The sequence below is a fragment of the Populus euphratica genome, unplaced genomic scaffold, assembly GCF_000495115.2.
Source record: "Populus euphratica unplaced genomic scaffold, PopEup_1.0 scaffold3.1, whole genome shotgun sequence".
Lineage (NCBI taxonomy): Eukaryota > Viridiplantae > Streptophyta > Magnoliopsida > Malpighiales > Salicaceae > Populus > Populus euphratica.
This window is the reverse complement of record NW_011499847.1, coordinates 3,907,155-3,929,882: the sequence shown is the minus strand read 5'-3', so window position 1 is coordinate 3,929,882 and position 22,728 is coordinate 3,907,155. Positions and strand designations below refer to the sequence as shown.

Genomic DNA, 22,728 nt, shown 5'->3' with positions numbered 1-22,728 from the left:
GAGCGGTTCTTATCGGAATCTCGAGCGAGTCCTCTGAGTCGGCGGAGAGCAGAGAGGCGAGAGTGAGTTGGATTTGACGCGGAAGCTGCTTGGTTCAACAAGGAACGAACTAAACTCGGTTCGGCGGGCTGTTTCGGGGTTGGAATTCGTTCAACGCCGAAAGCACGATTTGCAACACACCAATCTTGAATCAAACGGCGAAGGGTGTGGTTTGGGATTAAAGTAAAGTCGGTGAGTGGGGCTCGGGTAACAGGACACGTAGTATTACCGGTAGCTACCCATGATTCTATGCTGGAACGATCGTAAGTCTGGCCTGTGCTAACGGTGACTGGGTCGCGCATTAGTTCAAGAGAGATCGGACACCGAAAATGGTATGGAATCTGAACTGTTAAATCTAGAGGCTCTAAGCTTCCAGGCATTGGGGAAAAGAAATAGTAGAATTAATTTGGCTGTTTAGAAGAAGAGATGGGAAATACGAAGGGGTCTGCAAATCCTGTAACAGCTCTGTTAGGCTGTGAGCTGTGGTCTGGGTTCTCTTATACGAAACGGAAATGGAACAGAGAAGGGTGCAGCTAGCAAGGAGAGTGTGTGGGTGCTGGTCGGGGTCTGGTCTTATCTGACTCTTTGCCACACGTGTCATGGAATTTGCTTGGTTTGTGGGGGAGGGAAATGGGAAATGATTTTTTTGTTGGTCAAATGAAATTAGTGAGGACCGAACGGGACCCACTAAAATCTAACTCCTGTTTACATCAAAGATGAGGTAAAATTATGTGGGCGGGTGGCATTTTCAGTTTTGGCCCTGAAGTTTTGTTTTTTCATCGCTTTGGGTATTGTTCTCTTGTATTTTCGTAATTGGCCAAACCATGTCCTGCTTTTTCCATTATTATCTGTTTATTTTTGCGTTTTGAGAGTAATTTTTAAAAAATTAAAAGCTTTTTTATTTTTTATTTGTTTCACAGCACCAAACAGTATTCAAGTATTATTGCTGGTAGAGTAGTTCTCTCTCTCTCTTACTGGATGAACAGGAATAACTTTACGGTGTCTTCCTTTTTGGGCGTCTGTCAATTATGGATGTTGAGGGCAACAACATTATGTTAATACATCCTTTACAGTCTGGCGGTGTGTTAAATCGTTGCTTTGCGATGGAAAGGTAATGGATCAAATAGCAACCCCAAATCTCCAAAGTTTCTATGCTTTTTAGACAGCTTTTCGCATCATATTTATTACATGTCAAGGTAAAAGTTTCTCTTTTCATAAGTAAAACCCTAAAATAATATAATGGACGAAAACCACGTTCAATTTCTTCTTAGTACATTTACTGTAGTAAAAACAATTCTCATTGTGTGTATAATTAATTATTTAATTAATGCCGTGCAAATCTATCAGAAATATTGAATTATCTGACAAGAAGGACTCATCTGCAACTCTCTTTTTTAGAGGATGATCGATGTAATTTCTTGTTTATACAGGGAAAACATGTGGTTTCATTGTTTATTTATTGTGTCGTAACCCGCAAGAAAAAATGATATTATACTTTCTTTTTCCAGTATCTCTAATAATTATTTTTGCTGTGTAGGTTTATTACCAGCCGAAGATAACTTTCTCAAGCAAGGTGAGAGGCCACAATGACAAGGTGAGCGCATGCCCGTGACTTCGTTGCAAGTTGTAGTAAAGTGCAATAAACCTGCCGAAAGAAAGAATAGCAATAAATGAAATTACCTAAAATGAAAGAACAAAAGAACAAAGAAGCCATCAACATAATTAGGTCAGGATTGTCTGTCTGTGTTACAGTGGTTAGGGCAGTCAAGGGTCAAAGATAAACACTTAAAAAAACAGAGGAATGTGCGGGTCCAGGTTGTCTCTCCACCACTTTATTCGAAAAAAATAAAATAAAATAAAATTTTGTTCCATGGATAACATTGGTAAGGTGGTGGTTTCTTGATGGAGATGGGTCCCTCTATCAAGTGGACGATATTGATTGAGCGGGGCCTCCTCTTCTCGTTAGCACTAGTGCTAGGGTTGCTAGCCAAGAAATGGTTATCTATCTGGTCTTTTCATTTATTAACACAAAAATCAAAATCGGATAATCCATGAATATTAACTATTTTCTCTCCTGATCAGCTAATCACGGACAAGAAAAATCTTAAATTGAATCGTAAAATGTGGCGATCTAACTCAATCCTGTCCGTTTAAGACATACACAGTAACTGTTTGTTCCGGCAACTGAACTTTTAACCAAATCATTTAATTTTCTTTTTCGACCTAGTCCAGAGTAGTTTAGTGGCACAGAATCGAAGATTTTTATTTAAATAATATATAGAGAATTAAGGCTGCCAGGTGTGATTAAATCTGATCAAGTAATTTATATGTCCTCTGTCGATCTCGAGACATGCAACTCACTTGCCGTGGTTATGAGACACCAAGATTGACATTCAACAGTCACACGTTTAACTGGGACATTTACCACGTACGTTAAATAATATTAATATCTTCCGAGCTTATCCCAGATTGCCAGTCTTCACTATTTTAATTTTTAAAGTACCGACATTTTATATTTTGTGCACAGCATCCGTTTTTAAATTCCCTTTTCATTGAAAAATGTATTGCACGTTTCCCTAGTTTTTATCCATGTACTTAATATTTTACTTTCACATTTTATTTGCTTGCGAAAACTATGCCACATAATATATAATTTGACAGAAAACAAATGTATTATCAATTTTTTAGTCAATTTATGTGTACTTAAACCACACCATGAAGTACAAATGGTCCGTCCAGGACAAATCATTTAGAATTAACAAGAAATTGCATGTTCAAATGAAATCTTATTGACATGATAGAGAAAAGAGTATGCTCCTCTCTCGGTATTAGATTTCAAGACTAATAAAAAATAAAATCCGTACATATTTATTTTATTTTTATGTGATAAATTGACAACATTGTATTGAGTTTGATTACAATTGTTAGTTTCTAATTGAGCAAGTAGCTCAACTAAGAATAATTGCTATTAAAAAATAGCAAATGCAAACACAAATGTTAATAGATTTTTTTTTTTGGTATATTGAGATGACCTTGACTAGAATTTCTTTGCTTGTATATTACAATGATTTTTGTTGACATAATATTTTATTCTTGTATTTATCGATAAATATTAATATAAAAATTCTCTCAATATATACGAAGAGAGTTGCAATGAAAAAATAATGAATGAAAAAATTTAAATAATGCAATATTGTGTAACTTTTTCAAACGATGTTGCCAACAAAATTAATCTCGTAGTAAAGTGCATCCACCAAAAAACAGGCCTCAAAATTTTCTTGGTTTATTAACAATGTATTTTTTTTCATTTCATTTTTTATTTTCTTCCTAGGGGGTTTATTAACAATCTATTTTCGTTTCTTTACTTTTATTTTTATTATCAACTGGAAGTAAGCATGATAGTAAGGTGAGAATTATTAATTTTTTTATGTTTTTTTTATTGTTTTTGTTCAGTTTTGTGATCTTAATAATTTTATGAATTGATAAATGTGTTGAATTTTAGTTGTTATCAAAATAATTTTTGCATTATTTTACTGAATCTTACTTTCTTGTTCAAATATGCTGTTCATTTTCAATTAAACATACATGATTAGTTTTAATTATTACTTTTTATGTATTTCATTTAGATTTTTTTAAATCAGGATTAAAAATATCATCACTTAGAAATAATTGTGTTGAATTTTAATTGTTCTTGTGATATTTTTTGCATTTTTTGGTTGAATTTTAGTTTTTTTTTTCAATTTGCATTACTATTTTGTATTATTTTATTGAATTTAATGATTTTTTTTTTAATACATATAACAATGAGTTGAAAAGGAGATACAAGCCTGATTCTTCAATTCATCCAAATTCAATCCGAATTTATAATTAAAGGAATAATTATCTGATGAATCGATAAAAATTAAATGTACAAATTTTTTAATACCATGGGTAAGAACTCATGAATGACATATTTCACGGCGATGTTAAATAACTCATCTTAATGAAAAATATAAACAATTTACTATCGAGTATACAAGAACTATGTTGATTGATAATAAATATTATATCATAAATAGGTGATATAAATACATCCTCTAATTAGCCCTAAAATCTCAACAACAATCAACCCTTTCTTTTTAAACTCTATTTTTATTTTAGATTTATTTTATTTAAATATATAAATATTTAAATTTATAATAAATATCTTTCTACTAAAGGGATTATTTACAGAACATCCATGTTGGTATATCACTGAGAGCGTTGACTACTCCAGGCTTATATCCTACCACTTACATTATAATGTAATCAGGGGGGATCTCAGGCTGTAATACTCTTCTGCGTAAATCAGCTCTTGAAAGTGGCCCGCTTTCAAAAGCGTGTCCTATATATTAAAAAAAAAAAAAAAAAACTCCTTGTCGCATGGGTTAGAGGGTACTGCAAGGAACCTGTCTGTCTAGTGGTTTTTCTTCTGGGGGTTTGCATTGCAAGACAGAACAAACAACACTGAAAACTGGCAGAGTGGCAGTGAGTAGTAGCAGCAGTAGTTTAATAGAAACAAAGAGGAAACCGAGTCGTGGTATGATCGAATAAGAGGAAAGAAGTAGGCGGTGTCGTATAGTGGTATTTTTGCAAATTAAACGCACAAGCGTGGGGGTTGTAGTGACAGTGCACCCCGCGAGCCACGCCATCCTGTACCCGGATGTCTCCAGTCAACCAGGCAACACTAGCCTCTCCAGCCCAGCACCATTGCACGTGCACTTCCTCCCTCTCTCGCACGTGTTTCCAGCTCATTCACCTTTTCTTTTTCTTTTTTTCTTCTGGCTGTAATTACTAATTATATAGGACTATTTGTTTGCTGCAAATTAGATTTTTTTTGGAAACTACGTTCTCACAAAGTAAATTTAAAAAAAATAAATTATTTTTTAATATTTAATAGGATAATAAAAAATAAATTTTAAAATATTTTCTAATATTTTGTTATGTCATAAAAAATAAGCTGAAAAATAACTTATTAATATTTTATTTTTTTCAAGTTTATTAAAATAATAAGAAACAAATCTTACAAATAAAAAAATTAAAATAATAATAATTATCACTCCATAAATTATTTCAAATAAAATAAGTAATAATAAAAAAAATAAGGATTAAATTTGATAAATAAAAATTTTCAATTAAAAAATAATAAGAAAAAAGTAAAAAACAATTATAAAAATAAAAACTAAATTTAATATAAAAATTAAATTTTAAGAGATAAAATTAAAAAAATATATATTCAAAATAAAATATATAGCGATTAAAATTCTAAGTATCAAATTTGATAAAATCAGAAAATAATATAATATTTTTAAATTTTTTATAATTTTTAAAAAGTATTTTTTGCCTTAAATAAAGGAAAAAAACTTTTTTTAAAATTAATCTAAAATTTTTTCTGTGAAAAATATTTTTTATAAACTTTTTTAATAATAAATAAAAATAATAAAGTTTGAAAATTAGTTTTTTAAAAACAATTTTTGGAAAAACAAAAGGATTTTTATTTTATTTACAAGTACGGAATTCCACGCCATTTATCACGATTATCCAATGGTTTCATACTTGAATGACTGGCCACTCTCTAGACATGTGTGCTCGTCTGTTTGACTTGTTAGTGGTTTCCATGCTATAGATTTCACTGTGGCCTGACAAAATATCCTGTTTGGGATTCCTTTAGGTGTGTGTCATGGAACCATTTGGAAAAATAAAGGTTTATTCATGTCCTCAAGAGATTATTATTATTATTATTATTATTAACCACCCCTTCATTTGACTAGTTTCAAGAACCATGACACTAACTTCATTTTCGACTCATTACACAAATCATCTGATATGTCTTAAAATTTTAAATAGTTTTCTTAAATTACAAACTTAGAATAACAAAATTGAAAACACATAAATTTAAGTCCTTACTCTTTGGAAAAACTAATTAAGTATAAATACATAATAAATCTCGTAATCTTTTTACTTTTAATATTTTTAACATATATATTTTTATAGTATATTTTTTATAATATTATTATATTTTATCTCTTTACTAATTTACCGATTTAAATATATGAAAATTTTTATTTCATCAAAAATAAATTTTTTTCAAGTATCAAACCTCTAAATATCCTAGTTAAAAAAACTAAATCAAATTAATCGAACTCGATTATCCAACATTTGTTATTACCAAGCACCGGAAACCATCAACGAGTATTCATTGATCTCTTGTAAGGGATTAAAAAAAAATGATAAAGTAGCGAAATTAAATAAGATAAAGCCAGGAGAAACAAGAAACTGGGGATAATCACGATGAAATTTCTGTGTACTTTTTTCTTTTGTTTTCTTATTTGTGCTCCAACATGCCAAACAGAATCCTGACTGGATAATTACACACTGACACGGTTGAACGTGAGCCCCCACTACAATCCGGGGGGAGGCTTCATATCTTCGAGGCTCTGTTACAAGATTCTTGCCAGGATTTGTATATATCTACCGCCGACACTTGGCCTAACAAGCGAGTCTTCATTTTTTTATTCTCTAACTCACACATGCATGACCCCGTGTCTGCCTTTGCAAATATATAAATATATATAATAAGTTGCACAATTTGTATAATTACAAATGAATTCATTGTTCTGATGCTGTTTTTACATGATCTGATTTAGATTCCTGTGTAAATAATTTCTGGGTTTCATCCCTTTTTTTTTTCAATGAAAACAAATTACGGGCATCATTGATAAAAAATTTTTGCTTTTAATATGGTGGTAGACATCATATATATAGACGAGCCTTATAGTAAAAAGAGGAAAAGTAATTTTATTTATAGAAAAAAATGATCATCGTCATTGTACAGACCGACATGAATTGATAGAGTTATTATTTTATTTTAGCCAAGTAAGCCTTAAGTCAACATCAAGAAAATATTTTATTAAAAAAAACAAAATCACATGATTTAAATAAAATAATTAACCTGATAATTTACTAGTTTGCATACTAATTTAATGACTCGTGTCATTCTACGGACCGGTACTACAAGTAACAAAATAGGAATTTCAACCAAAAGGCCTGTCCTCGCTTGACAGACATCCTGCGGCTCATTCTTATTACTGTCAAGAAAAATTAATCAAGTTATGGTGTTCTGTTTTTTTCTCCCTTTGTTTGTTGCTTAATGTTTGATTTCGAATAACCATGAGATGTTAAGTGTCAGTTATTAATTATAAAAAAACGTGAATTAATTATATCTCTCTCAAGGGAAAATGAAAAGAAAAATATACATATCAAGATGTCGCTATGATAGATAGAAGTGGCAGTATTGTAGAATCAGATTTCAAAGCTTTTTTCATGGTTTTCAGCCTGTAGTTATTATTTACCCCATTTTAAAGGTACCTCTAACCTAAAAATATTAATTTTAATTGTTTTGATATAATAATATTAAGATAAAACATTTTTTTAATATATTTTAAAAATATGTTTTTTTAAAAAAGTACATTCACCTCAATTCCATATAAACACATCGTGCTGAACCTCTGAAATCTGCGAAGGTGTTATTCTATTTATACATTTCTGAAGTTAATAAATATATCTTATATTGATATGGTTGAATTATATTTTTAAAAAAATTATTTTTTTTATTTTAAAATAAAATTTTTATTTTAAAATTATTTTAACGTGTTGATATTAAAAATAAAATTTAAAAATAAAATATATTATTTTAAAATAAAATATATTTAAAAAACAATCTGCATCACGACGTATACTAAACGATATTAGAGTGTAAAGGAGGCAAACCTAATTGGATTTGTGATTCGGACTCGGATTTTATTTTGGTGGTCCTATAATCAAATCATTGAGCCGCTTTCCACGTGGGCTGTATTGTTGTTGACCACGTGTCCACTCCAACTGTGATGCCGACGTGGTCATAACTAAAGTCACTTTTTAAGTGCTGTTTCTTTTTTATTTTAAAAGTATTTTTTAAAAAAATAATTTTTTTATTTTAAATTATTATTTTTTAATATTTTGAAACTCACATAATTTTAAAAATAAAAAAAATATTATTTTAATATATTTTTAAATAAAAAATACTTTAAAAAATAATTATAACTAAACAATCAAACAATTATTTATCATTATTGTGTGGTGGAGTTCTCCACGTGGACGGTTTGTTCATCGAAAGCCAAAGGCATGTGAGGGTGTGTGGTGTTGATTCAAATTCATCCCAAGGCCCGAGGTGGATGAGATCAAAATATTTTACGAAGGACGAGGAAAAAGCTACAACAAGGGTGATATGAGATGAATTTTTATGTTTAAGGTTTTAGATTTGAGTTCCATTTTATCATATTATTATTATTATTTTAATTTTAACATGTCTGTGTTTGACTAATCTTATTACGGTAAGCATCTTAAATTCTGGCTTTAATTAATATAAATACAGTTAAAAAACCCTTCGGATATACATATCGAAGCAATGCACCTAATGTTCCTTGCAAAATTAATGTAATTAGCTACAAACACAAGAACCATAAAGGACTTCATGTCATGTTTCGTCTGGTGATGCACTGAAGAATAATGACCCTTTAATGGATATACATCAAGAAAATAAATAAATAAATATATTATCACAGAATAAATCAGTGAATCCCTTGAATTACTTCAATAAATCTTGTGATTAATATTCATAAAATTTCCCAGTTGATTCTTATAATTTTGGAAAGTTAATATAATTTCGCCACTCTACCGAAAGACGAGCACAAATCATCCTAAGTTATCATATTGCATCTGACAATTTTATGGCAAAAAAAATATTGAATGCCAACAAACAATGAAATTAGGTTAAAAAACATCATCTGCAAAACACACATTACAAGCTTACCATAAAATTCTTCAAAATTGAATGAATATCGATAGCCGGTTAAATAATTAGGGCTAGAAAGATCCAAGGATTAAAACTGAAAGAAATTTGACTAAAAATAATCTAAGCTGAGTAGATAATGTAGAAATGTGGTTGAAGAACGAAACACACACTAGCTAGCTATGAGTTTTCCATGGTATTCTCTAAAATTGAATAGATGACGATAGCTTATGAAAATAAAACTAAAAAGGAATGATCAGAGCCTAAAATTAAAAGAATCCTGGACGAAAAATAATTTAATCCAAGTAGATATTAATTAAAGCTAGTATAATTTTTATTGGGAATTACATGGAACTTGAATGAAAATTCCTTAGACCTAAAGATTAACGTGGAAATGTAGTTGGGAAAACCATTAAAACCTATATATAGAAGGTTGCTTGGTAAATACTAAAAGTCAATAACAATAATAAAAGCAATTGACCATAAAGATCAAAGTAGCTCTAATATCTTTCATACGCATAAATTAAAAAAATAGTTTTTTTTTTTAAAAAAATTATATAGTTTGGTCATAGTGGCCTACTCCATGGACACATAAGTCATAAAAAATTTATCGTATTAACATAAATTTATAAAAATTAGAATGATCACAAATTCAAGGTGTGTGGGAAAGAAATAGATTGTTATGGAAATAATAAGTTAAGTATTTTTAAATTAATAAAAAGAAAAAATTTAGAAATTAAGCGATTTAATATAATTAGAAAACCATTTCAATGATTTAATTAAAGGAGATCATCAATTTTTTTTTTTGTATTTTCTTATTTGTCTTATGGATAAACAAACTCATGCATGATTACAATTCATCGAATGATCAATAATGTTCTCTCCTATTTTAAACTTTTACATATTTCAAATGATAATCTCTTTTTAATCATTGATGACGTTGTCGTATAATTCAAGCAAGTTTTTCAATTAAAACAATGGAATATAGTCATATAAAATATAGCTTTAGTCACTAGGTTAATTATGAATGAGATGGAAGTGTGAGCATTTTGCATCACAACTTTTTTAAAAAAAAAAAACATTTATGAATGAAATTTGTAACATTTGGCATGCGCGCAACTTTTTTTTTAACGGGACATGCGTTTATATTGCCGGACACGACAATTTCTGGTGTCGCCGCTGCTACACTAGGGTTTTTCTATAAATATTTCATCATCAATACATCATCTCAGCAAAAATGTATTATACATACAGAACACCCATTAATGTCAAAATCACAAGAAATGGCTTCAAGTTTTGGCTTCAGCGCACGCCTGTACGGGAAACAGAAGTTACTCCTTCAAGTGAAAAGAACACTAGCGAGGGATCAAGAGATGAAGATGTTGGTGGCGTCGAATCTCGTGTTTTTCTTCGCCACAGACTTCATTTTATAATGTTAAGCCGGTGGAAATTTTACACATTCCACTAACCATGCTTGAAAAATGGTGGCTTGGATCTGAATATATATTGATATATGGTGTTGATCTTTTAAATATAATCAGATTGGACACATCTCCGTCCGTGAATTATCTAAGGCTTCGATGGCACAACAGATTTAATGGGATATTTTTTTTATTGTTTCAAAGGAATATTCAAGGTACTCAGCAGAAATTCCAAGCCAGATGATATAAAATTAACCCTCAAAATAAGCAGATTTTCCTTTGTGGGTTTAACCTTGAATGCACGCTTCAAATAGTTAAGATTTCATTCACACTCGAGATAGAAGATAACAAGGAGACTGTATATAACATTTGACAGAGCGGTGCAAATGGACTTCGTTCACGCTTACTTTCAGCCACAATTGAACTTGTTGGATTACTTCAGTGGATTAACATTCATTGTTTCCGATTTACTATTTATGTTTGGCATTCCCACCATATTGCAAAATCTAATATTTCAAATGGCTGATGCTCTCATTATTCTTGGGAAAGTTGTAAATGGTAGATGCCAATAACTAGAGAGTCTTGGAATAATCATGGCGAAGCAGAATATATGGAACTTAACTTTAGAAACAGTCAGGGCCGCTGCTGCAGCAAATTGATGCAGTCATGGTGACCTATGAACACAATGCACTAAGGCAGACGTGAGACAGTTCGATCAATCTAGTGGAGCATTCAGGCAAAACACTTTGTTCGTACACTGTTGTGTTTGTCAAAGATTAGATTCGCAAGAAAAGAAAGGATCACTATGTGTATAAAATGCAACTCTGGTTCCATTAAAATACAAGATAACGAAGATGTTTGGAAAACGCCAACTTCCTCCCATCATATTGTTTATTCCCTAGCCATAAGACACGCTTTAGCCGGATTCCCCTATCAACCTACAAATCATATATTCCATTTCTTAATACGAAAAGGACAGTGATAAGGGGCTGATTGCTTTGATTAGAGAGCTTGATCAGAGAGATATGAGTAAGGCATGATATATGTTAATGTGTCAATAACCTTGGATGGCTTAAACTAAAGAGACTATGGTGCCTTGAGACATGCACAAACCGGCTACAAAAAATGCTTGTTTAAAGTTGAGTGCCCATGATTTTAGCACAATTACCTCTGGCGCGGTGACCCAGGATGCCAGGTTTTTTTCTTTTCTTCTCTTTTCTTTGGACAAAAGATTAGCCTAGACTTGCTTGTATTTCTAGCCGCTGAGCAGGCTTTCATAGGGGTCAAGGTCCAGGTTGAGGTCCACTAACCTGATCATTCTAGGCTTGCAAACTAGCCGATGCTTTGTTTTGAAATCAGGCCCAAGAGAAAAGGCTCTCTCTCTCTGTATTTTTTTTAAAATTAAAAGGCTGCTTTTTCAGGAAAAATCATTGTGAATAGCATGGGATAATAAATAAAATGAAAGGTAGTGGGATAATAAATAACATCATTGTGAATAACATGGGATAGGAACCTAGTTCATCGTTACCTAACTAGAAGAAAAAAGGTAGATTAATCTTGATAGAAAAATAATGTTTTGAGAGTGTAGTTATTCATGTAATATATTAAAATTAGCATATAAAAACCATCCAAAATATAAAAAAATAAATTTTTAATAAAATATAAATTTAAATATTTTAAAAACACGGTATGTTTAGTAACTCCACTGTACCGCCATATAAATTTGACATTTCAAGGGTTTTTTTTTGGGATGAAGGTATAAATGAAGTGGCTATCGAACTTTTTAAACATCACAAACTTCCCCTCAAAATGAAAATTAAAGAAGTGGGGATTCAGACTTTAGGAAAAAGTAGCCAAACCATTCCCTTTTGGGACCATAAGCTAAGTTCGGTTACGCCTAAAAGTTCAGTGGTTTGCTTTAGAAAAGTTGCAACTTAGTTTGCATTGGTGTGGGCCTGTGGCTTGACCTTCAAACCAGACCAGCCCACAAAATGGGAGTTCCTCAAACACTCATCAGAACCAACTAAAACCCGATATATAATAGAACCCATCTTACCTTTTACTGGCCATTAGTAAAAGAGAAATGAAGAATATTATTGTGTGTCTAAAGTAAATGAATGTCACTGTGTAAGGTGTGAACTCCCAGATTCTCCCTCCTTTCATCCACTTGGTTTCTGGAGATAATAAAGCTTTATGTTGTTGAATCTGCATAACCAGTGCCGTGGTTCTAATTTGCTTCACAAATTACTATATCAGCTTTACATCGATGAGTCAACAACCTGTAGAATAGCCTAAGACGCCCTTGTTAAATATGGGAAATTAGGTGGTTGGAGCATGCAGCCACCGTATTATAATTGAAGATCAACCTTCTTCGACTGACATAAATTCCGTAACAAAAAATATACCGTATTTATTTTTAGAGTCTTATTAAATGAGGGCCTTGGAAAAGGAGCTCTTAGTTTAACATGCCCTGCTTGGAAGGTTCCAATCACATGGTGGGTGCTCATGAATATGATAATATGTCATTTTTATTGATTTAAGAACATGCAGAAAGCAGGCAGTAATGATGTTTATCAATTCTATATTCACCAGATTATCTGTTTCGGAAATGTAGGCAGGTGGCCATCAGACATGTTCAATACAGCCAACCCTAGCATCTGAAACACTTGTGCATCCAAATGAAAATATGTGGAATAACAGAACTTTTGCGTACACGTCCCTATTGGCTAGAAAGGCATATCTTTTCTGTAATTAGTGTATCCAAAGAACACAGTTACAGAATTTAAATCGGCAACGAGAAGAAAAATGCCACCAGGTAGGTTTGCAAAGCTTGAATTGGCAATAATTGGCTCAGGTAGGTTACATACACCAAAGGTCATATTTGGCTGCAAATAAAGGAGTGTTAGTGAATTATTTTTCAACAAATCAATATCAAAATTGCTGAGCTTTCAATCTGAACTCGACCAGGTAAAATAAATGGAATTCAGACTGAAGCAGACCTGCAAGTGGCAATATTTCCGCATCCGCAAACTATATGACCTCTCGAGACATCTACAGCAGCCATCACTCTGAAATGTACACATGAAAATTGTTCACGGCTATCTAACTAGGTTTGCTTCTTCATGTAATTTTACAGATTACGAATGATAAAGTGAAGTGTACATAATTATAAAAATCAACTGCAATGAAGTGAGGCCACCGTTTACCCGCAGCCTGATAACATGTGTTTATCATATCCATCAAGGGAGCAGAATTATGCTTTTAGGCTTGTGTAACATCTTTCCTGTCAGGAAAATAGTTCACTAAAACTAGTGACCTTGATGTTGCGATTGAGGCAGGCGATTCTGCGCGGTTTGGAAAAGAACCAGCAATCATTCCACCATCTTCACCTGCAACCTCCCCACCCATAAATGATAATTTGTTCTCACTAGCCAGTAAATTGTTCCAAATTCAGGAAAATAGTAGGACTCAGATTGGTTTTCTACAACATATCTCCATTCATAGGCAATTCCTTCAGAGGCCTCCTTAGCAGACTTTGAAGTGAAAACCACTAGACTCTGATTCTTCTGGACCATATCATCAACTGTTGGCCACTTGCCACCGTTTTTTGGCATCCGAGATACAGGAAACCAATATTTCATCAGGCCAGCAGCATCAAACACTTTTGTCAAGCCTCTTGGTGATGTGACGTAATATAGTCCTCGACGAAAATGGTGATGATTTCTGATGGGTTGGCTTCGAGAAATGCTTGAATGTCTTTCAGAACATTAATGGCTGGTTGCTGGAACCGGAACAGCAAAGTTCAGATTGACCTATACTTTATAGAACAACTAACTGTATATACATGGTCAGGCATTAATCCTGAAATCTTTAGCAAACTTTAGTCTCATCTTTCCAAAATCTGAAAACAGATTCAGTAGCCTTGCGTATCAGACGTCTATGTGAAATGAATGCAATGTCTTTTATGTGGGTACCAGAGCATTCTATGAACACTTACAAAAGCTGCAATGTTGTAGCAGTTTCCTCCGAAGGAGTGGCACAACCAGATGTCATTCTGGAAGTCGTACATATCGAGCATTAATCCTCTAATGCCATTCTGCAAGAGAAAACCACTTTAAAGTATACGTTAATTAAAAAAGAAAAAGCCACGCATGAACAACTGCACAAGAGACCAGATAAATGGAGAGAGAGAAAATATTGGCGTTAGTCAAGTGATTGTCTATCAAACTAAAACACCTCCTTACTTTAATGTTCCTCAGCGGCTTCGACTATCCAATTAACGAGCCACAGTAATTCGAAAATCTTTAGTTATACGATCATCAAAAATAAATGTGAGCCACAATTCGTCTACTTTTCAATGTCTGTTATACTAGCCACAAAAAAGATTAGGGACATGTTACAAAGAGTTCTTGGTTTAATTACTTAACCATCTGTTTCATAACACATCTGCCAGACAATAGCTATGTGCAACTGTTGCAAAGCACATTGGACGAATGCAAAGCACCATCAACATTATTATTTCATCCCCCAGGCCAAGTTTTTATTTTAGGGTCATGACCTAACTGAGAACCCTCTGCTTGTTATTAGCATAAAACAAGCATGTTACTGCAGACTTAAGTAGAAAGAAATAATTTAACGGTTAATTTGAGTTTTTTTTTTTATTTAATTTGATTAAAAATTATATTTTATAATTTATTTTTTATTAAATTATTTCAGTTTTTATAACTTAAGTCACAAATTTAATAGATTAATCTTAATTAACCTAAATTATTTTTTTATTAAACATTTTGATTCATCTTAAAAAAAAAAAATTGATCCTGCGGGCAAATAATGTAGCATAATCAAATTGAATGATTTGTATGGGTGTGAATATATACATCATTTTGTTTTAAGTTTTTCCATCCCTGATCAAAAGACTACATTACCCATGTAGTATTCTTTAACATTCCAATTCATATAAGGGCATAATGGACTTCTGACCAAGATATATAAAAGCTCCACACCTTTTTTTAGGAGAACAATTCATTCAATAAAGCAATCGGACCTAACATTCGTACGCAAGCATCAATTTCACCGAGGAAAATGCAACGAAGAAGCAAAACATGTTTCATGCCAAAGCCAAACAGAGATCAGGGAAAGAAACTAACATACATTAAGCTGACCAGTAACCGCGTCTTGCTGTTCGTGGGAGCTAGAATAATGGACCCTGTTGCAGACAGATCTCCCATGGCAGACGAATTGTGGGTTGTTAGCCAAGCATACTCATTAAACGGCAATCCATTCACTTAACGGAACCAAACACAAAAACATAAGCTAATGCCACAATTCCCTTTTCTCTTTGATATTTAATGCCACAGCAATTAGTACAAAACAGCACATTTACGTTTCTACTGCAGATGCAAAGTTCATATTTGATTTGGGAATCCATGAATTTGTACCAGCCTTTGAAGTTGGAATTATAGGTTGGATTCCGGTGCATCGAGGCCTTAGATTTCCATTTGCTGCACAAGTTTCACAGTGTAGACCTGAGTTGCAGTTTCTGTCTAATACACATATTTGTCCCTCCTGTGTGAAATCACCCTAACATTGTTCACAAAATCAACAATGTTTGTCAACAATGTTAGGCACCAATTTGTCAACAATGTTAGGCATAAATTTGGTGCCACCTACCTTATCCTTGTCTTTTGTATGGATGTTTGCCTATAAATAAGCAATGCATCCAAGCATTATAGACACACTACAAGAGAGAAAGAAGAGAGGGTGAGGAGAGAATAATCCCACAAAATTATGAGGTATTTGTGAGATAGTAAGTGAGGTGTTTTCTCCTAATAATAGAGAGATTTTTGTTGTTCTCCTATTATTAGAGAGAAGTTGTATTCCCACATTACTTAGTAAAATCCTTCTATACTTGCCCGTGGACGTAACCAAATTGGGTGAACCACGTAAATTCTTATGTGTCGTTTCTCATTTTAACTTATCCCTTACCTTTTGTCTTGTCGGGTTTGCATGCCAGCATCCTAACAGTGGTATCAGAGCCTCCTGGTTGGTGTTGTTAATACACAAAAATTATTCGTGTATACGGTTACTATTCACCTATACGACACTATTCACCTATACAGCACTATTCATCCATACAGTACTGTTCACATACGTTGCTGTTGGCGTATATAGAAAGTCAGTGCGGTGATTAAATACAGTCTAGGAAGTTCTGTCTAAGGAGATTGGGTTTTAAACGGGACCGTTTGTGACCCCTCCAATCTTTCCTAGGAACTTACTTAGTGAAGTATTATTCATACGATACTATTTCTATATACGTTACAGATCTGTGAAACGGTGATAGCTGAATAGATCTTGGTGAATACAATGGCAGCAAAGTACGAGATTGAGAGGTTTAATGAGAGCAATTTCTCATTGTGGAAAATGAGAATTAAGGCAATCTTAAGGAAAGATAATTGCTTGACAGCAATTGGGGATCGGCCCGCGGAGATCACTGATGATGCAAAATGGAATGAGATGGATGGCAATGCTATTGCTAACATACATTTAGCATTAGCCGATGAAGTATTATCAAGTGTGGCGGAGAAGAAAACAGCTAAGGAGATATGGGAGACTCTAACAAAGCTATACGAGTCCAAGTCTTTGCACAATAAGATTTTCTTAAAGCGGAGACTTTATACCCTTCGAATGGCAGAAACCACATCGGTGACTGACCATATCAACACAATAAGAACTCTATTTTCACAACTCACTACATTGGGTCAGCAAATAGAGGAAAATGAACGTGCAGAGCTTCTACTTCAAAGTCTTCCCGATTCGTATGATCAACTCATTATCAACTTGACAAATAATATCCTCTCAGATTATCTAGTCTTCGATGATGTTGCAGCCGCTATCTTGGAAGAAGAAAATAGGCGCAAAAACAAAGGAGACAGAAACAGTTCAAACCAAGCAGAGGCATTATTGGTGTCAAGAGGAAGATCAACGGAGCGTGGTTCTAGTGGGAGTCAAAGGCAGGGGAGGTCCAAATCAAGAAGTAAGAAGGCTGTGAAATGCTACAACTGTGGCAAAAAGGGGCACTTCAAAAAGGATTGTTGGTTTAAAAAGGGTATAGAGAATTCTGCAGAGTCATCAAAATCTCAAGGGTGTGTTGCGAGTACCTCAGAAGATGGAGATGTTTTATATAGTGAAGCAGCGACAATCTCTACAGATACAGAAGAGCTCACTAAGGTCTGGCTAATGGATTCAGGAGCAACATGACATATGACTCCTAATCGAGATTGGTTCCATACATATAAACCTATCTCTGGAGGCAAAGTGTTCATGGGTGATAATCATGCTTTAGAGATTGTCGGCATTGGCACCATCAAATTGAAGATGTATGATGGCTTAATTCGTACTATTTTAGAAGTGCGACATGTGAAAGACTTAAAGAAGAATCTTTTGTCTATAGGACAATTTGATAGTCTTGGCTGTAAGATCCGAACAGACAATGGAATTATGAAAATCATCAAAGGAGCGCTGATGGTTTTAAAGGCAAGAAAGACAGTTGCAAATGTATTTGCATTAATGGGAGAAACACATCATGAGGCAGAAGCGTCAATCGCATCAGCCAGTCCTGCAGAAGAGAAGACGATGATGTGACATCAAAAACTAGGTCACATGTCAGAAAAAGGTTTAAAGGTTCTCTCTGATCAGAAGTTACTCCCTGGGCTTACAAAGGTTACTTTACCTTTTTGTGAGCACTGTGTTACAAGTAAACAACACAGGTTAAAGTTTGACACATCAACAACTAAGAGCAAATGCATCTTAGACTTGATTCACTCTGATGTATGGCAAGCACCGGTTATATCCTTGGGAGGAGCAAGATACTTTGTATCATTCATAGATGACTTCTCTAGGAGATGTTGGGTGTATCCAATTAGAAGGAAGGCAGATGTGCTTACAGTCTTTAAAACTTTCAAAGCGCGGGTGGAACTTGAATCTGAAAAGAAGGTCAAGTGTTTGAGGACTGACAATGGAGGAGAATATACCAGTGATGAATTTGATAACTTCTGTCAATATGAAGGTATCAAAAGGCAGTTCACAACGGCATACACTCCACAACAAAATGGAGTGGCAGAGCGGATGAACAGAACTCTATTAGAAAGAACAAGAGCAATGTTGAAGGCTGCAGGTCTAGGAAAGTCATTCTGGGCAGAAGCAGTCAATACCGCCTGTTATGTGATAAATCGATCTCCATCAACCGCAATTGAGTTGAAGACACCGATGGAGATGTGGACTAGAAAACCAGTTGATTATTCTCGATTGTATATATTTGGAAGTCATGTGTACGTGATGTACAATACACAAGAAGTTAGCAAGCTGGATTCAAAATCCAGAAAATGTGTATTCTTGGGATATGCTGATGGAGTGAAGGGGTATCGCTTGTGGGATCCCACTGCCCACAAGGTAGTGATCAGCAGAGATGTCATATTTGCAGAAGGTAAAATGCAAATGGAAGAACATAATAGCATTCTAAAGGAGACTACAGCAGTCCATGTGAAAAATACTCAGAATCATGCTTTTTCTGAAGTTGTACCAGAGCATGAAGAGCAAGAACAAATAGAGTCTGAAACTCCTAAAGTTCGGCGGTCGACCCGTGAAAGAAGACCACCGGCTTGACACTCAGAATATGTTACTGAAAGTAACATTGCATACTGTCTTCTAACAGAGGATGGAGAGCCATCAACTTTCCATGAGGCTATTAAAAGCACAGATGTGTCTATGTGGATGACAACAATGCAAGAGGAGATTGAAGCTCTGTACAAGAATGATACTTGGGATCTTGTTCCGCTACCACAAGGAAGAAAGGCCATTGGCAACAAATGGGTTTACAAGATAAAACGTGATGGCAATGATCAAGTGGAGCGGTATCGTGCAAGATTGGTGGTGAAAGGATATGCTCAGAAAGAAGGAATAGACTTCAATGAGATATTTTCTCCAGTGGTACGACTTATGACAATCAGAGTAGTCTTGGCAATGTGTGCTATATTTGATCTTCACTTGGAGCAGTTAGACGTGAAAACTGCCTTTCTTCATGGAGAACTTGAAGAAGAAATTTATATGCTCCAACCAGAGGGTTTTGCTGAAACAGGCAAGGAGAACTTGGTTTTCAGGTTGAACAAATCTCTATACGGTCTCAAACAGGTGCCGAGGTGTTGGTATAAGAGATTTGATTCCTTCATAATTAGCCTTGGGTACAACAGACTCAGTTCAGACCATTGTACGTATTACAAGAGGTTTGAAGAAGATTTCATCATTTTGTTGTTGTACGTGGATGGCATGTTGGTGATAGGCCCCAACAAAGATCGAGTCCAAGAATTGAAGGCACAGTTGGCTAGGGAATTTGATATGAAGGACTTGGGACCAGCAAACAAGATTCTAGGGATTCAAATTTACCGAGACAGAAGTAAGAGGAAGATTTGGCTTTCTCAAAAGAATTATTTGAAGAAGATCTTGCGACGCTTCAACATGCAAGATTGTAAGCCAATTTCCACCCCACTTCCTATTAACTTCAAATTATCCTCAAGTATGTCTCCTAACAATGAAGCAGAGAGGATGGAGATGTCTCGAGTACCGTATGCATCAGCAGTGGGAAGTTTAATGTTTGTCATGATATGTACAAGACCAGACATTGCACAAGCAGTGGGAGCAGTTAGTCGATACATGGCAAATCCTGGCAGAGAGCATTGGAATACTATTAAAAGGATCTTGAGATACATCAAGGGTACCTCAGATGCTGCATTATGTTATGGAGGATCAGAATTTACTATCAGAGGTTATGTTGATTCAGATTTTGCTGGTGACCTTGAGAAAAGGAAGTCCACTACAGGCTATGTGTTCATAATTGCAGGAGGAGTTGTGAGTTGGGTTTCTAAACTTCAGACTGTTGTAGCATTATCCACAACAGAAGCTGAGTATATGGCAGCTACACAAGCTTGTAAAGAAGCAATATGGATGAAGAAACTTATGGAGGAGCTTGGGCACAAACAAGAGAATATTCTTTTGTATTGTGATAGTCAAAGTGCCTTGCATATTGCAAGGAATCCAGCGTTTCATTCAAGAACAAAACACATAGATGTTCAGTATTACTTTGTTCGCGAAGTGGTGGAAGATGGAAGTGTGGATTTTCAGAAGATTCACACAAAGGAAAACCCAGCAGATGCTTTAACAAAACCGGTTAACACTGATAAGTATATATGGTGCAGATCCTCTTACGGCCTAGCAGAAACGTAAGCAGCATGAAGATTGCAAGTATAGAAAGGATAGAAGAAGCACAGATAATCAAGTGTGAAGACTTGATTAACTCATCAAAGTCTTCAAGTGGGAGAATGTGAAATCACCCTAACATTGTTGACAAAATCAACAATGTTTGTCAACAATGTTAGGCACAAATTTGTCAATAATGTTAGGCACCAATTTGTCAACAATGTTAGGCATAAATTTGGTGCCACCTACCTTGCCCTTGTCTTTTGCATGGATGTTTGCCTATAAATAGGCAATGCATCCAAGCATTATAGACACACCACAAGAGAGAAAGAAGAGAGGGTGAGGAGAGAATAATCCCACAAAATTATGAGGTATTTGTGAGATAGTAAGTGAGGTGTTTTCTCCTAATAATAGAGAGATTTTTGTTGTTCTCCTATTATTAGAGAGAAGTTGTATTCCCACATTACTTAGTAAAATCCTTCTATACTTGCCCGTGGACGTAACCAAATTGGGTGAACCACGTAAATTCTTATGTGTCGTTTCTCATTTTAACTTATCCCTTACCTTTTATCTTGTCGGGTTTGCATGCCAGCATCCTAACATCCTGATCAAAATTAGAGCGAGTAAACATTGTTCAGGGATTAAAAGATCAATGGAAAAGGATCAAGAAGTTTTAAAGAAGCCCGCCTTGAGAGCAGTAGAGAAAGTGAGAAGAAAAGCAATGAAGATGGTTCTCTGTGATTGAAAGTGGAGAGTTAGTTTCCAAGAAAGCAGAGCAGAACAATATGAGAAGGAAAAGAAAGCAGCAACTACTTGCCTGCAATCGCATTGTTGGTTTAGATGTTTTTATCTAACGCAGTGCTAATGTTGGTGTTTATGGTGCCTTGTTTGGTGTTTTGATTTAGTGAATGTATACCATGAACATTTAAAAAGGAAACATGAAAGCGCGGAAGCTGGAAAATAGTGTTTGATGTGCATTTGTGATATTTGAAGAGGAATGACGGAAGAAGATGGGAGTTGTGGAGGCTGATGGCTGGAGGAATAAATATCGAGGTGCTGGTTAAGGACTAATGACTAGAGATTGTTTTAATACTGTTTCTTTGATGATTATAGAAACAAATCATAAATTTTTAATTATTTAAAATCCTTTATTATTTAATTGATATTTGATTTTCTTGATCAAGAGAGATTGATATCTTGAGGGGACAGTGTATTTCGGAGTCAACAATTAGTCTTAAGCCTGGGAAAAAAAAAAACACTTAGGCCCAATTGACTATGTTGAATTATCAAACAGATTAACCATTAAAATTTACTAGGAAGTCGGCGTGCTAAGCGCATACTTAACAAAACATTTAGTAAATTTAGCATTGTTTTTCTTATAAATGCAGCTTTCTGGCACGTTAATCCACCCTCTGTTTGCTTTTCTCAGGGTGCTTGAAATCTGAATATTGAAGGTTTGCCCCGGCCTTCATAAGTTGCTATAAGCAACAAGGACTTCTCAATCACTGAAACACAAGATGACAAAGGTGTCTCTCAAGAAATTACAATCATTCTGAGAATAATGCTTGCTTTACAGAATACCATACAGATCCACAATAGATTTGTCAAATAATTGCATGTGAAAACAACAATCTGCTGTCTCTCTTTACACACCGCCAAAGAGTCCTCAACGTGAAGTCCACATCCGTATATTAACTCTACACCTTGGTCTTTTTTCGTGCTTCTCGTGCTGATCCAATCCCTGTCACATGAATTTATTTTTTTTCTCTCGATTTCCCGCTCGTTTTGTATGATTGGACTACAGAGGGAACAAAAGCTAAGCAAATTCTTAATGGTCCTCTGCTTTTTTATTGTACTCATGTCTCATCACCAGGCAGTTTGATGCAGTTTTTAATGCACTTATTGGGCATGCTCATCGGCTTGAAGCTTCGACATCGAACCTTGGCAGATGGGAAGGAGGGGGGACGGGCTCTTAAAAGTGGTGGCACTGCGGTTAGGTTAGAGGGCAGGCACCGGAAGCCCATCATTAATGACCACTGCGTCATCTCACAATGGGGGACGGGCTCTTAAAAGTGGTGGCAGTGAGGTTAATGACCACTGCGTCATCTCACAATTGAAAATGTGGTTATAGCGTGGTTATTTTTTAAAATACTTTTTTTATAAAAATATTTT

At 34.5% G+C, this 22,728-nt stretch overlaps 1 protein-coding gene and 1 pseudogene across 2 annotated transcripts in view; both read right to left on the bottom strand.

The window, feature by feature from the left end:
- LOC105108181 (U-box domain-containing protein 26-like) overlaps positions 1-654 on the bottom strand; it is a 1,721-nt gene extending 1,067 nt beyond the window's left edge. The window contains exon 1 of one of the 2 annotated variants that reach the window (XM_011002393.1): positions 1-654. In XM_011002393.1, the coding sequence (XP_011000695.1) occupies positions 1-419 (419 nt within the window). In that variant the 5' untranslated portion in view covers positions 420-654. The other variant, XM_011002384.1, reaches the window with a different exon arrangement.
- Positions 655-13,371: 12,717 nt separating this feature from the next.
- LOC105108174 (PI-PLC X domain-containing protein At5g67130-like) lies at positions 13,372-21,604 on the bottom strand (annotated as a pseudogene).
- Between the last annotated feature and the right edge of the window lie 1,124 nt (positions 21,605-22,728).